This window comes from Opisthocomus hoazin, chromosome 4 (assembly GCF_030867145.1).
Source record: "Opisthocomus hoazin isolate bOpiHoa1 chromosome 4, bOpiHoa1.hap1, whole genome shotgun sequence".
Lineage (NCBI taxonomy): Eukaryota > Metazoa > Chordata > Aves > Opisthocomiformes > Opisthocomidae > Opisthocomus > Opisthocomus hoazin.
The window spans coordinates 66,684,743-66,699,597 of NC_134417.1; the positions used below are offsets into that span (position 1 = coordinate 66,684,743).

The following is a 14,855-nucleotide window of genomic DNA, read 5'->3' on the forward strand; positions in this document are numbered from 1 at the left end:
GCACGATTCAGGTCAAGAAGGCTTAAGGCACAATTTGGCTTCAAACACTGTTGGAAACTGCAAGATAAAACATGTGTGCTGAGAGATCCTGATGAGGGTGTCATGGTAAATTATATGGGGAAAAATTTAACAGCTGGGGTGTGTGCTTCTGCCTTACCATGCAATAGCAAACATCCCATACCAAGCCCAAAGCCATCAAAATGGAACGGCAACGTCAGCATCCCACTGGTTATCCCGTTTGCCTCTAGCTGCCAAGAAACCGTTTCTCTTGACTGTCTACTGTGAAAGACTCATGTCTGCACTACACAACGGTCTCTAGGGTTACAATCCTTTTTCTGAATAAAACACTGTTCAAGTGAAGGTCGCCATAAAGCAGTCATTTTCCTTCAGTCTTTCCTGTAGCTCTCTCAGAGTCTTTATATTGTTCTGTGCTTCCCTTTGGCTCAGCCCATCTATGAAATATGTACACCACTAAAACAGACGTTTAAAAGCCATTTTGTACATATAAACTGATCTTAAAAAAAAAACCAACATAAAAAGATATCTGCTGCTAATAACTGTTACAGCTGCTACTTCTGAGGCAATACAACACAGGCCTGCTTGTACCGGTCACATTTCAAGAAGGACCCCTATCATTTGTGAATGCGGTAACACAACGGAATGCTGGTAATGCAGAGCTTAGCGGCAATGATGAAACAGTATCGTTGCACAGAACCTGTCAAATGCATTTACTTAATGATAAAGTAGCTAAGCCCTAGGCGATATGGTTATGCTAGCAGTGGTTTTAACAGATCTTACAGAAACATGGTTTTGTTAATGTCTACGAGACATGTTTTCTGCAGCTAAAGAGAAGATAGAAAATATGCTGCATGGGCTGTAAAAGATGATCTACTACAATAATCCAGCCTTCATGTATAAATGAAATAGAGACCAGGATCCACCTTCTTCCTTTGCCTTATCTGTCTAATTAAAGAGCAAAGCAGACATTTAACAGGGAGAATGGCATTCTGATACACTTTCTTCAGCTTGTCAATGTGTTATATTACTGTACTAGGTAAGGAGCTGCATAAAACTAAAACAGCAAAAATAAAAGCTGAGTTGCCAAGTCTGATTTTTCAGACAAAAAGCCTAAAAAGCACAGAACCTAAAGACATTAATGACATTTAGATATACTCACAGAGATCAGAAAAAAAAAATCTTTATGATTTCAAATATTATGCAGTAAGAACACACTTCTTAACTAGAGATGCCTTTTTTTTTCACTTGACTGAGAGTGAGCAAGATTAAATAGAAAACTGTACAAGGGTAAGTAAAATAATGACATGCCCTGACTCACTTGGTGCCCTGATGCTCCAGAGTACTGCTTTCCTTTTGATTGTATATCTGAGAAACAAGAAACGTTTCTGTCTGAGAGTGAGACATGAAGCAATGAAGGATTAATTATCATCTGCGCATTTGGGTATTGTATTATAAAGCAGAACACCTAATAACCATACAAAAATGAGTAAATAATATGCTGTAGAGAAAAAAGACAGGAATTACATCTGTTTCTCCCAGACCAATACAAACTGGGGGTGGACATCAACACAGTGTAAGAAAATATATTCTAATGTATTTCTTTTTATACTTTATATATTCTTTTATACAAATGGCTCAAAGTGGCCATGGTAGATAGAAGGAAGCCAGAAATACATCTGCTGAAAACACACGGAATGCAGACTAATATTTTCAGCAAACTCCAAAAGAGAACAAGAGACAAGATGTGCTCTTCACTCCCTACCAGTAAGGACATCCAACCTATAGGCCAGCTGCTACTGTGTTCTCTGGAATACAATGGGGAACACATTCAGCGGTCACAGTAACTGCAAGATGGGCTGACACAGTGGACAAAAAATTATGCCAACAGCCAAAGCCAAAGGTGACACTGCTCCTCAGAGAAAAGTCCTCCAGCATTACAGACGGCTGTTCTATTTCTAGGATTGCTCTTGCAGTGCTTTTTATCTAGATATTAAAAACTGAAGTGATGATGAGGCAATCGGGATTCCAGAGAGTTCTAACTTCTACGGTATATCACTGCTACAAAATCTCTTTGATAATTCTGATTTCCCTTTATTTTTTTTCTTTTCTTTGCTACCTAATGCTATTCTCAAACTCATTGTCACTGGAACTTTCATTAATTATTTACAGCTTCACCTAAATAAGGACTGACCCGGCTTTACTGCAAATAAACTTCACACACTGAAGGAAGATAACCAATTTCAGCGCATCAAACACATCTCAAAAACTGCAATACCAATGGAATGGCAACATAGTTTATGTAAAAAAGATATAAGCTAAGTATTATGTAGTGCCCTAATCCAAGTAAGAAAAATAATTACAGAATGAGTAGCTGCAGCCAGACAAAACTACCAAAACCAATGGACTATGAGAGAAACAGTACGAAATAATCCACCTTGCATTATTTTACACCAGACAAAATACCACATTGAAGGAACCATTCTCCAAAAGAAGCTACCAGAAGGTGAAGAATTCTTCCTATCATATTTGTCTTTACAGGAGCCCATAAAATAATGAGATATCTAAATGTATAGGCAGCAAAATTTGCAAGTTCAAAAGTAAAAGAGCACAGATGAAGCTGTTGCAGAAGGAGAGGCAATCATTAACCTTTACACAACTAGGACAGCTGAGCCTGGTGCAGTTTACTGAACAGATGGAAGGTGGGAAACATTATATGCAGGCTAATGGGATTCTCATGTTTCAGTCCAAAATGCACAGAGGGAAGTGGTGCATGCATGGGACTTCATTGCACACACACTCAAGCAACCCAGCTCAACAATAAGTCGGATGCTACTGTGCAAGCCTACTGTTGCAGGGTAATAAAACTATCTGGGAACATACAGAAGCAGCAAAGGATACAGGTAAAAAATGGGCCACACGGATAAATCAGACCTTGGTCCACAAATGTATCTCCTACAAATGTGCAATATTCCAGGGTGAAGACCCAGATCCCCCGCGGGTAATACAAGAACGCATACCAACGCGGGCTTGTATCAGCATGAGAGTTACCCAGCCACAGGACTGCATCCTTCCAGCACAGATGTATTTCTGCTATCCTGTGTTGAGCTGGCACGCAAAGCACGGACCGACCCTAGTGCTTTGGTTCTACCTGTGACAGGACACTGGGGCTTCTCCAGAGACCTTGCTCAGCCCACAAGACCTGGTATTGCACCGCTTGGCTCAGAAGCACTGCACAAGGTCTGTCCTTGTGTACTTTCCCAGACAACACAACCATGGGTATGCGTGGTGAGAGGATGAGATTTATGAATGTCTAAGGTATGTTGAGTAGTAAAACATGCCTCCCCATGGACACTGTTTCATGACAGTTGTACTATGATAGCTAGCAGCCTCTCTGGCACACTAACGTAGCAAAAGTTCAGAGCATCTACTAGGGAGGGCTGAGATGCATATAGTTACCACGAAGTTCCATACTGGTAGTCTCAAAGAGGCAGATTTGCGTTTCACACCATGTCACAGCACAGAAACTCTCAGCAAATGCCTTTAACTCCAACCCTTTCTTCACAACATTTACTCAGATCTAGTTAGTTGAAATCTACGTGTCAGTTATGCCTGTCTGTATAAGCTGACTATCAACAACAGGACACCGGGCATCAATGTCCCTACACAAAATACTTCACCTGAAAGAGCCAAGCATACTCTGTTCCAAGGAGAATCTTCATAGGATCCTGCAACACTGTCTTGTGGAAAATGAGTCATGTCTGAATACATCATAACAGAAAGCCCAGTGAACCAACAACCCATCTATCCAGAGACAGGTATCTGTTCAGGCTGTGATGTCATTTTTATGTCTTCTCTGTGTAGCACAAGCAACACAGCCATCAGAAAAGTGAAGTGGGGTGTGCAAAGCACTGTGGAGATAGGCAGGTTGCTCACTGTGCAACAACAGGACCCTAACGAATTGTTCAGAGCAGCCTGATAACTAAGAGCAGCAGGTACCCAACCTATTTCTTAAGCGCACAGTTATGCTAAAATATTCCAGAATCTGCCTACCCAGAATAGATCCCCAAGACCACTTAAAAAAAAAAAAGCTGGCTCTCCTGTCCAATTGAAAGTATTCAAAGAAAAGTGTCAGTAGTTTCTAGCACTGTTATTGATCTAACATCTGCTCATTCTTACTGTTGCTGTCATAGCTCAGGGTGAAGCTGGAATGCTCACAAAACCTAGTGTTATCCTTAGTGAAAAAGCTATGACAAATAGCAACGTGGTACTAAAGGTCAAGCAGAGAAAAAAAACCCATAAAAACCTGGGCTGCACAGGACAGAAATGGTTCCATAATTTAGCACTATTACACAGTCCGCCCCACACCTTCTCCTAATAAGCTTAATGGCATCAGGGAAAAGGCAATGTTGCTCTAGCTATTGTGCTGGAGATAATGGACAATGGTCCTGCAGGATAGCAGCACTACTAGTCTATAGATTGTATGGCAGAAGGGACCATTGTGACCACACCGCCTTCCTTCCTGTGCAACAAAAAAGCTGTAAGGCTTTTCCGAATGAATTATTGTTTGACCTATTATCTGTCTGTTGGGCAGGCACATTACCCTGAATGAGAAATGTCCAGTGATAGAAGATCCAGTAGAGTCTTTAGGTAAATTGCTTTAGTGATTCATTTGTCTCATCTTTAAAATTTTACAAAGTTTTTCTGGTTTTATATTTGTCCAGCTTCAATGCCAAACAATGTGCTGTTCTTACACATTGCCTGCTGGAGCTCTTTTGCTCCCCATATAACTATCACACTTGGTGAGCAAGTTATCAGATAGTTTTCATCTTGCAAAGTAGAGTAGAGTGAGGTCTGCAGTTCCAGGATAACAACTGCTTAACAATGTCCAAACTCTCACCAATTTATTAGTTGTCCTTCCTGAAAAGTGGATGTCAGAAACCTGGATTTCTGGCTAAAATACATTCACTGTTCTGTAAGAAATCACAGGTGCTTGCAAATCAAAACATACATCAGATATACTTGACAGTATGAGGATGGATGTATTAAGTCTGACAAGTTCCAGAAGTGCCAACAACTCGCAGAAGTATGAACCCAACCTAGCTCTGCACCAACAGTTTGCTGCCTCAAATGGGAATGTATGAAGATCTCTTGCTTTCTTCAAAGCTTTCAATAGGCCCTCTCTCCTGTAGTGAACCAAAATCTACGACTTCAAAGCTTTTTTTTTTACTACCTGTATCTTCCTGTGGAGAACACTTCAGAAATGAGTAATCAGGCTGCATGCATGATTTCTGCCAGCCTGTGCGAACCAGTTGTTTCTGCAGCGCTGTTAGCAGCAACAACAACAGACGAACGGTGATCGCTGAGATCGGGGCATTAGCAGCTTTGGAACTAATCTGCTCTCCTCTAATGCCTATTCTCAGTCCACCATTGTACAGCAAATTTGCAGCAGAATGGGGAAAAGGAGAAGATCTTAAAAGCACAATGACATGAGAGGAGATCCAAGGAAAGTGCAAAACGGAATAAAACATTAAAATGAATCAAAGTAACTTTGCTTATACAGATAAACAAGCATTCATATATGCAGTAGTCAAAATAAATCAGAAGTATGGTCTAGGAATCTCTCAGAGAGAAAACAGCTGAGGTGGTTTCATCCTGTTTACCCACTCTGATGACAGGTCTACCAACATATTCCTCTCCAAGTTTGACTGCTCTATCACACATATATGCTTGAGTGCACTCGTTCACGCAAACACACACTGAGTGCATCTACCTGCACCCAGTGACAAACTCATTTAAATAATTGCCACCCAATACTACCCACGGTTTACAGAGATTCCCCTGGACCAGACATTATTGAATTTCCATTACCACAAACCAATCAATCCAGGCAAACATCTGCAAGTGGCCTTCCTGGCACACAACACAGCTCTTTCAATACCAGAGAGGATGTTAGGGAAACAGATGGACTACAAACAAGGTCTCGGAATTGCCGCTGAATTCCTAATAGGTCCACAAGAAGCCAGAAAATAGATCCAAAATGAAAGCCCACAATGCAGTATGTTGCGACCTTTGAAGGGAGGACAAACTCCATTCTCCTCTGTAAGGACATGTGGTCATGTGCTTTCACTGCCTGTTGCTGACAAAGAGTCAAAGTGCTAGCGTAGGTCACAACAGAATAAATACTTCCAAGCGCATTTCACCACCTTAACAGTAAAAAAGTTACACTACTAAGGTTCAGAAGAAAACCAGGAATTTAGAAGTCTCCAGCCAGCGTTGTCATAGGTTCATGAAGGACTGTAGGAAATAACTTTACCCTGAACAGTAGCTATACTGTGCTTAAAACCAACTTTTGTTCTGCTCAAAGTACTTTGATTTGCTGAAGTCTGTTGCATTTATTTATGAACGCAGCATTGCACTATTTTCTGTGTTTTCAACTGCCCTATCTTAGGCTAGGGCTTTTCTACTTTACAGCCTCCATTTCTTCTAGAGGGTAGACCTGGGAGAAGGGCTGAGCAGATTTCAGCAGCAGCTGTGCAACCTCCACATCACAACGGACGGTGCCTGCATCCGGCTGAACGGGGCACACAATATACTTTCAGCTTACAGAAGTGTGATTTTTCTAAGCAGAAGGCTGCTGTGGTGTGAAATCTGGTGACTTGAAGCTCTGTGACATCAGTGTTCATGTCTATAGGGGTATGGTGTCTGCTCCTGAGCGCTGTTAACTGTAGTGGGCAATCACTGTGTTTTCAAGCTGTTAGCAGAGTCTTGGCTCAGAGACTTGGATGAGCTGGCGGCTCAGCTTTATGTTGAATTAGTTTGATAAAAGAACACCTATTGGGACCCATGTTTCACGTTTCTCAAAATACACAGTATAGTTGCTTGCGCCTCTTCTTACTTGAACATAACGCTCCTTTACCAGCAGCATCCTCCTTTCTTTTCTTCTCCAGAGTAGGAATTATTTTGGGAATGCCATTTCATTTCCTATTTCCTCTGTACAAACGAAGATAAGAAGATTGCTCTTGTGCCCATCCCTTACACATACCCCATCACCCATTTCCAAAAAGAAGAGAGCAGCTTTCCTCCCGTTCTGCACGAAACTCTCTGATACCCACAGTTTCCAGGGTGGAATTGCCAGTGGGTCCCAGGGTGTTTCAGCCTGTTTCTGTACACGCACCATGAGGAGCAGCCACACAAGAACCCAAGACAGCTTGGCTTCAGAGGGGACTCGTTATGTGAATAAATACAACTTGCATGAGTAACATGTTCTACCACTGGACACTTCCCCCTGTTTTTAGTGTTTTTACACACAGAATTAACAATTTTCTGTGGGCCATTTTAGAAGCATAAATTCAGCTCTTGATTCCTATACGAGGTGTAGGGCTCATAGCTTGAGATCTGCTTGCTGCATGGATTTATTTACCTCACATTTGAGACCAGTCTTACTGGATGGTTACACACAGTGGAAAATGCAGAAACAGAAGTACATGTTAGATACAGGATATTCTTATTTACAGAAGCAAAGGTAAAAATGAGGAAGTAAGAGTGAAGTAAAAAAAACCTGTATTTATTCAGTCCTATTGACTCTATGTCTTACCTTCCTATGGGTCCCAGATCTCCCGAGTCCTGGCTGCCTGCGTCACTGGGTGTGCTCACTGATTTCGAAGAGGGAGACATAGGGGTTGGGACTAAATAATGAAAATAACAGGTATCCCATGTTAACACATGCAGCGACTGCACTGATGAAGAGCAGTGTCAGACAAATCAAAACCAATGGACCAAAATGATAGTAGATGAATGATTAGGAGAGTTTGAAATGGTGAAAGCAAATAAGGAAAGGAAAGAAGAAGAAAAGGAAGAGAGTCAAGTGAATTTTAAGTCTGTTGTAAGTGTTAAAACTGACATGAATTTAGACAGGACTGAAAGCCCAATGGGATTCTACAGCTAATCAGTGGAGGAGATATCTGTGGAAATTAAACAGCACTTGTTTTCTTGGGCATACTTCAAAGCTGATTTGCAAAAGATTTTTAAGGTATGAAGAAATATAGGGGCTAGTCTTGTCAAAAAACTAAGTGAACTCTTCTGATAAAGTCAAGTAGGCAATAGAACAAGCATACTTTTCAAATTCTGAATTTAAATCAAAAGCCAGTGTCCATTAGATATGGTCTAAGGCTGCAGTGTGGAAATGACATCAAAAGTAAAAGCTAAATAAGGAAACCCAGCGAAGTCAAAATCATTTCCCAAAGATGGTGAGAATACACATTAGTTTGCTTAGCAATTGTGCTTTCCTAAGTAATATAGGTTGTATAAACTTTCCATTTTGGGTGGGACATGATTTCAACACTCAAGGAAAAGTTTCCCTTGGTTTAGATACTATTTGCCCAAGCTCTAGAAATGATTTTCTCTTTGGCTTGCCAGGGCTTTTGAAGCACATTTCATGCAAAGGCAGTTTTGTTTCCTGAAACAGGAAAGGAAGTTCATAGCTCAAGGTCAGCCCAAGTTGAAGCTCTTCAGCAAGGAAATAATAAATAAAAAGTAAAAATATCCTGATTTCTTTTAAAATGGTTTCTCAAACATATTTTAAACGCAGAGATGGCTCCAGTCAAGATTTAATGCAAGTATTCTTCAAAGCAGCCACACTGAATAAAATACAAAAAGGGGTTTTAATGCAAGAGCAAAGTTTCCCATTTGGTTTAAATCATGTGCATTTCCTTTTAGAGATTTAGCGGAGTAAAACTTTAAACTATTTTGTTATGCTCTATAATGTATAATGACAGACCTGTCAAGAGACTTGGATTTTCCATGTGGTCAAACATTTCATGAGGATTCTCACTAGAGACTGTCACAGAAATGACTGCAGCATGAAAAGTGAATTCATCTTTGTGACAACCCTTTGGCAGGTTACAGGTATGTCATAGCTGTTTATGTACTCTATATTCACACTGGGATCTGGGTGTCATATGCGTATGTGAAGGCAGAATTAAAGCTTCCTTTATGTATTAAATGTGAGTGTATATATAGGGAATGAAAGAGGGCAAAATAACATTATTTAACTAAAACGAATCATATGTGATTTTTCACATTCTTTTGATAGTATCAAACACAAAATAATTAGCTAAGATAAGAACTGATAATTTGCAACATGAATATATGTGTTTAGTTAATATGATAAGGAAATATATCCTAATTTTTAGATAAAAATGAGTATTTTAAATGCTAGAACTTTAAAAATTTATCTGATTTTATAATATCATTATATAATTTACAAAACATATTTTATGATACATAAAAATAACCTAACCATTACTTGTCAGACAATTCTTCCAAGAAGTGGTATTTAAAAGCTTCAGCCACTATTGTCATAACTTATAAAAATAGTAGCTTTTCTCAAAAAATGTTGGTTGATGCAAGTTATGAATTGAAATCCCAGTTCAGAATGTCACATCCTATTTGCATATGCACCCAAGCATCTGTTAACGTGCTTTCCTAAATCAAGGCTTCAGTATTTTGTCAAATTGGAGTTTTTCCTAAATATTACAGGCAAGAATATCTAGGGGTAAAATCCTAGATTCAGCCCCAATGAATTTAATGACAAGGCTTGGTACTTCCAGAGAGGCCACTATTTCAGCTAAAATAGTGCAGTGATTCTGGATTCAAGGGAGAAGAAAGCACAGGAAGGAAGGAAGGCAGCAATATTCAGATACTATAAACTTTGCCCGTATATTTTTAAACTGAGGACTTCAGATTCTAGAACTGAAACATCAAAACCAAAAAAGACGTTGAGCACATGAAACCAGATCTAAAATCTACAGTAATGATCTTACGACAAGCTTTTTGCTATTTGTGATTTGTCTTTTTATTTCGCCTCTCCAGTTTTGCTTGATTTTAAAAGAAACTCTGTGGGACTTCCCACACGACTATGCTCCTCCTTCCTTAGCGAATCCTTAATCTGAATTTTTGCAACAAAACTTGGCGCTAATGAAGTGCAACATTTACAATATTATTTTGTGGGTCATCAGGTAGATGTGAGAGAAGATAAAACGATCCATCAGAAAAGAAATCATTGCTGGTATGAAAAACCAACCTGCATTACGTTCATAAAAAGTTCCTGAAGAAATGAAACAGATGTTTTTGGCAATGACAAGTGTTCAAAATGCCATGAGCTGGTATATGTGAATGGTATGGCAGGCATTCAAAGAGAAGAGTTCACTTCACTTATACAGCCAAAAATCAAAAAAGCCAAGCATGCTTTAATAGAACAGATGCATTCATTGTGGTGGAGCTGAATGCTTTAGAGTGTGCTTCTCTTAAATACCTAGAGGTGGTTCTGGGGATATACCAATGCTCTGTAACAAAGCTTCTGTCTCTCTTCTTTTGCGGTCTAGGTCAGAATCTTCCTGAGCTGGCTCCTTCTTTTGCTGTAGATCAGCCTGAGTTAAAACAAACCAAAAAAGGTTCATCCACATATAATCAGCTCTAGCAATTAAGTATGTGGAAATAGGTGCCCTTTAAAATTCACCTAGATACATTTAGATAATTTATAGCTTGGATAATTTATATTGTACATATCAGTAACAGTATTTTTGCCTGAAAGCATGGGAAAACTGATCTTTACAAGGAGATTTCCAAGGGTTTTTACAGCACACTGATGGATATCTTCTGTCTGTCACTCATCAGACGCAACTTGTTCAGCTAATACAAAAGCCGACCATAGAATAACAGATATCATTACCTGGAATAAAAATGGCACCCTTCCTACTTACTCAAGCATCAAGAAATAATATTCCTTTGGACTTCAGTGATGTAGTTTAAGGGCATCCGTTTGGTCCCATGCACTTGTTGGCAATAAAAATACTTTCTCATAAATGTCAACATCTCACAGGAGCAAAGGAAAGGATTAACGTGTTCAAAATAGGATTTTGGCAGCCCTGGGCGCTAACAGATAAAACTAATGGTACACAAGACCCCTCCCTCTTTGCTTAGAGATCTACACCTCCTTGGAGCTTCCACACATTAGCCTCCTCCCCCTCTGGCCTGCTGGGACCTAGAAACAGCAGGAGCAACATCTGCATTAGCCAGAATCCCTTACATTTGGCTCATCATTCCCCAGTTTAGTACGGTGGAGGGAAAACAACAATACACCAGCCTAGTGGTAAGAGCACTCCACCGAAAGAGACGGGCTTGTAGTCCTTCTCTCAAGCAGATGAGAGAACGGAACCCATGTCCCACTTTGTAGTCTAGTGCAGTAACCAGTAGTACAAGTAAAACAAAATGCAAGTGGTTGTGTCTATCATGCTGTCTCGTCTTAAATACAGCAGTCCCAGCATAGTTCTTATAGAGAATGACTGGAGGCATCTGCCTCTATACTTGGATCCTAAGGTTGCTTCTAAATTGGCTGATCCTATCTAGCCTCCACGCAGAGGTTTTCCTTTCTGCTGAAACCAGTCTGGGACACAGGACTCGCACAGTGCCTCAGCCTGGTGTTGATGTTGATGCGGGCATAACAGAAAACCTTGAAATTCAGAAGCACCCCCACATTCTCCAGTTGGGACATGGCCAGGATGCAGGAGAACACTGCTTTTACAGACAAAGTTCAGGCATATTCCTGTGCTCAGCTCTTCCCATGAGCCAGCCTGAAGTATTTCACAGTACACAGGGCTGTAGACAGGTCTTCTGCACCAGTGTACATGGCTAAGCACCTATGTGGATGTTAGACTTCATCTGGGAGGCCATCAGGCATCACAGTGCACTCCATTCACGGTGCCACGGTTAGGCGCTGCGGCATAATCTGTAGAGCTGGGTATCCCGAGCCGGGTCTGGCTGTCGGGGCCAATGGAAAGCTCCAACTACCACAAGATCTCCACAAGACATAAAATCAGAGGCAAGGGACAAAGGAAAGGACTTCATAGCTTTCTCGAGCCATTAGATTGTCTCCTTTCCCTCTAATTCATTAGCAGGCTAGTAATGAACACTGAAAATGTTAACATTTAAAGTTCTGTTTACAGAGGCCTCCCCTAGTGACTCCAGGAGCCTCATTGGGGGGTGTGCTGGTAATTGCACAAAAATGGCTCAGATTGAAAAAGATTAAAAAGACAGTCAAAACCAGAATGCTGATTTCTTGGATCACATCACATTTCCACAGTAATTCCATGAAATTCATGTACAATATTAAAGTGTCAGTTTAAAAGGAAACCAGTTATTAGTAAAGGATAACAGGTGCTTTAAACTATGGTAAGTGTTGACATTTGAAGGAAAGGAAACATAATCACTTAATGCTTCTCTGACTTTGCATGAAAATGAATATCCACTCCCTGTCAATTCTCACCTCTATTCCACTAAGTGACTGAATAAAGAGAAGTACAAATCCCTTAATGAAAAACCTAATGCATATTGTCAAGGACAAATAAACTAATATGTCAATCAAACTTTAACAGAACTGAAAGATGCACCCATGCCAGAAGTTGAAAATGCAATTGCAATTATGTTTTACTTTACTGGAGAATAATAATTGTAAATCTGTTACCTTAGCTAGTAATCAAACTAGTCTTCAGAGTACAAAAATACATATTTAGATTGTAATGGTTTGAAAAAAATGTGAGCCCTCTTTCTGTCTTTCCCCACTCTCCACTCCCTTCCCATTGAAGGAAAGCCCAGGAAAAAGCATTGCGGTAAATCGATTTTTCTTCCTACACACACACATACACATCATGTTGTCTAAACTGTTGTCATCTGACAGTGCAATGCACTGGTTTTAAAAGCAATTCCCTCGTCCCAACTTTCTTGACTAAAAATAAGCATTGATTTTAAGGTTAGACTGATGTGGGTTTGAGGATCTCACTGCACTTGACAGATACCTTGGGGTATACAATACTGAGACGTCAAAACCTCAGCAAGCCCCTTCTGTAAGCATGAGCTATCTAAAAGGCACTTTTGCATACTTACCTCTTTCTTCTTCCTTTCTTCCTCCTTCCGTTTCTTTTCTTCTCTTATCTGAGCCAAACGCTGCTTTTTGCGCTCAAGTTCTGCTTTTAAATCACTTTTGTCTGACATTTTGACTCTGCTGGAAATAAAATTATGGAAACCAAGGTGAAAACAGAATTAAATGTTTTCTCTATTCACTGAGAAAAGATAGTTAATTATATAAAAAATAGCACTTCTAAAATTGCTACAAACATGTATCTGTACAAACGCTGGCCCTTGGACTATACTGACATTGTAGAAAGCAGGATATCTGTTTCACAGTTTTTACTTCAAGAAATTAGACCAGAATTATCACCGAACTTAGAATATATTTTCAATTGAACTTTATTAGAAAACTGCCTTTCTGAAGCAAACCCATTTCTGCCTGCTGTTCAAAATAATGCTTTAATGCTTTTACAGACTGAAGCTAAAGTCTTTTGATTTTTATCAGCTTCAGCAGCTCTGCCAGACTGTAGAACCCACATCCACAATTTTAAGTAGGAGAACGAGATCTTCCCCAAACCACCTCACACATCTTAGACAAGTAATAATTTCACTTACAAAAACTGCACATGTGAGAGCTTTTGCTTCTGCAGGTGCCTTGAACGCCTGCCATCCCAGGACCCCTGTCGTTCCACTGGTACCAGTTGGGTCTCAGTATCCTTCATGTATTCACCCCTCTGGGGAGCACCCTCACCAAGCTACGGGCTACCCTGCACAGGAATCACCTCCAGCCTTTCCAATGAAAGCTGGGCCATTGCCCCAAAAAGCTGCAGACAGGGCACAAAATCAGGCAACCCAGAAAACCTGAGCTTCTCTTTAACAAAGCAGCACGTTGCTCTGCCAACAGTCTTCTTTGTCATGCTCAAATCTTCTTTCGAAGAGGCAGCAGACATGCCTAATATTCCTGATTTGACTCCAGTCACACAAATTTGGCAAAAGTGTTCCTTCTGAGCTACTGAAAGACCTCTCCCGCTATTTAGTCTCAAACACAATTCTCTGTAGGACAGGGATGTGAAATCCCTGTCAACCTATGTTGCTTTCACGTGAGCCTTGAAAATGAACGGTAAGGAGATCTAAAATCACATCATACAGAAACAGAGACAGATCTCTAAAGAATATAGGATATCAATCTTCTTCTACAGTCTTAAAACCCCACCAGTATTGCACAAACCCATAACTTAAGTCACAGGTAATTTATTTATTTTCTGACATCGTCATCATTATGGGCTGTCTCAATATGTATCAGTAACTGTATCAATACTGATTTTCTTATTAGCACTTTATTTCAAAGACAGTCCTGACTAATACAGACATTCATGAAAAGAGCTGTGCCTTTTCTATTAATTCACACATCACTGACCCCATCCACCACTGCAACCCAAAATCAATCAGATCAATGGCAGTGCCACGTATACGTAATGGAAGTCTATTGTTTGCTTGATGCACAGGAAATTTAAATGGCAACTCTCCACTAATATAATGAGAACTCCACCCATATTACTGCCTGAGTGGGTGGAAGACGGAGAGTAAATTTATATGATAAAAATTATATGGCAATTTCACCCATCATTAAATCCTCTGCAGTCATCAGCTTCCTCCTCAAAATCATACAAGCATAGCTAGCCCATGACACAGAGGATATTGCCAACAAAACACCACCTGCACATTAAACACAATCTTGGCCCCAAATGCTTTGTTCTCTTTGCAAGCATTTTCCTTTAATGAAACAAAAGAATAGTATTTGGAATAAGAAGAGGAAACCATTCAGTGAAAACAGCAGGCATAAGAGCAGCATGAGGGATGCCAGAGGGGCCAGCGTAGCTGTATCTGTGTGTGGACTGTACCACGGGTGCTAATATTTCCCAGTTAAACTCACA

The 14,855-nt window shown here is 40.2% G+C and overlaps 1 protein-coding gene across 5 annotated transcripts in view; it reads right to left on the reverse strand.

Annotated features, from left to right (window-relative positions):
- Positions 1 to 14,855, reverse strand: part of DYNC1I1 (dynein cytoplasmic 1 intermediate chain 1) — a 199,695-nt gene that overhangs the window by 165,774 nt on the left and 19,066 nt on the right. For 2 of the 5 annotated variants that reach the window (XM_075419310.1, XM_075419307.1), the window contains exons 2-4: positions 12,958 to 13,075; positions 10,331 to 10,445; positions 7,613 to 7,703 (exon numbers count right to left, since the gene is read on the reverse strand). In XM_075419310.1, coding sequence (XP_075275425.1) covers positions 7,613 to 7,703; positions 10,331 to 10,445; positions 12,958 to 13,065 — 314 coding nt within the window. In that variant the 5' untranslated portion in view covers positions 13,066 to 13,075. The remainder of the gene's footprint in view (positions 1 to 7,612; positions 7,704 to 10,330; positions 10,446 to 12,957; positions 13,076 to 14,855) is intronic. The other 3 variants (XM_075419312.1, XM_075419309.1, XM_075419308.1) reach the window with 2 other exon arrangements.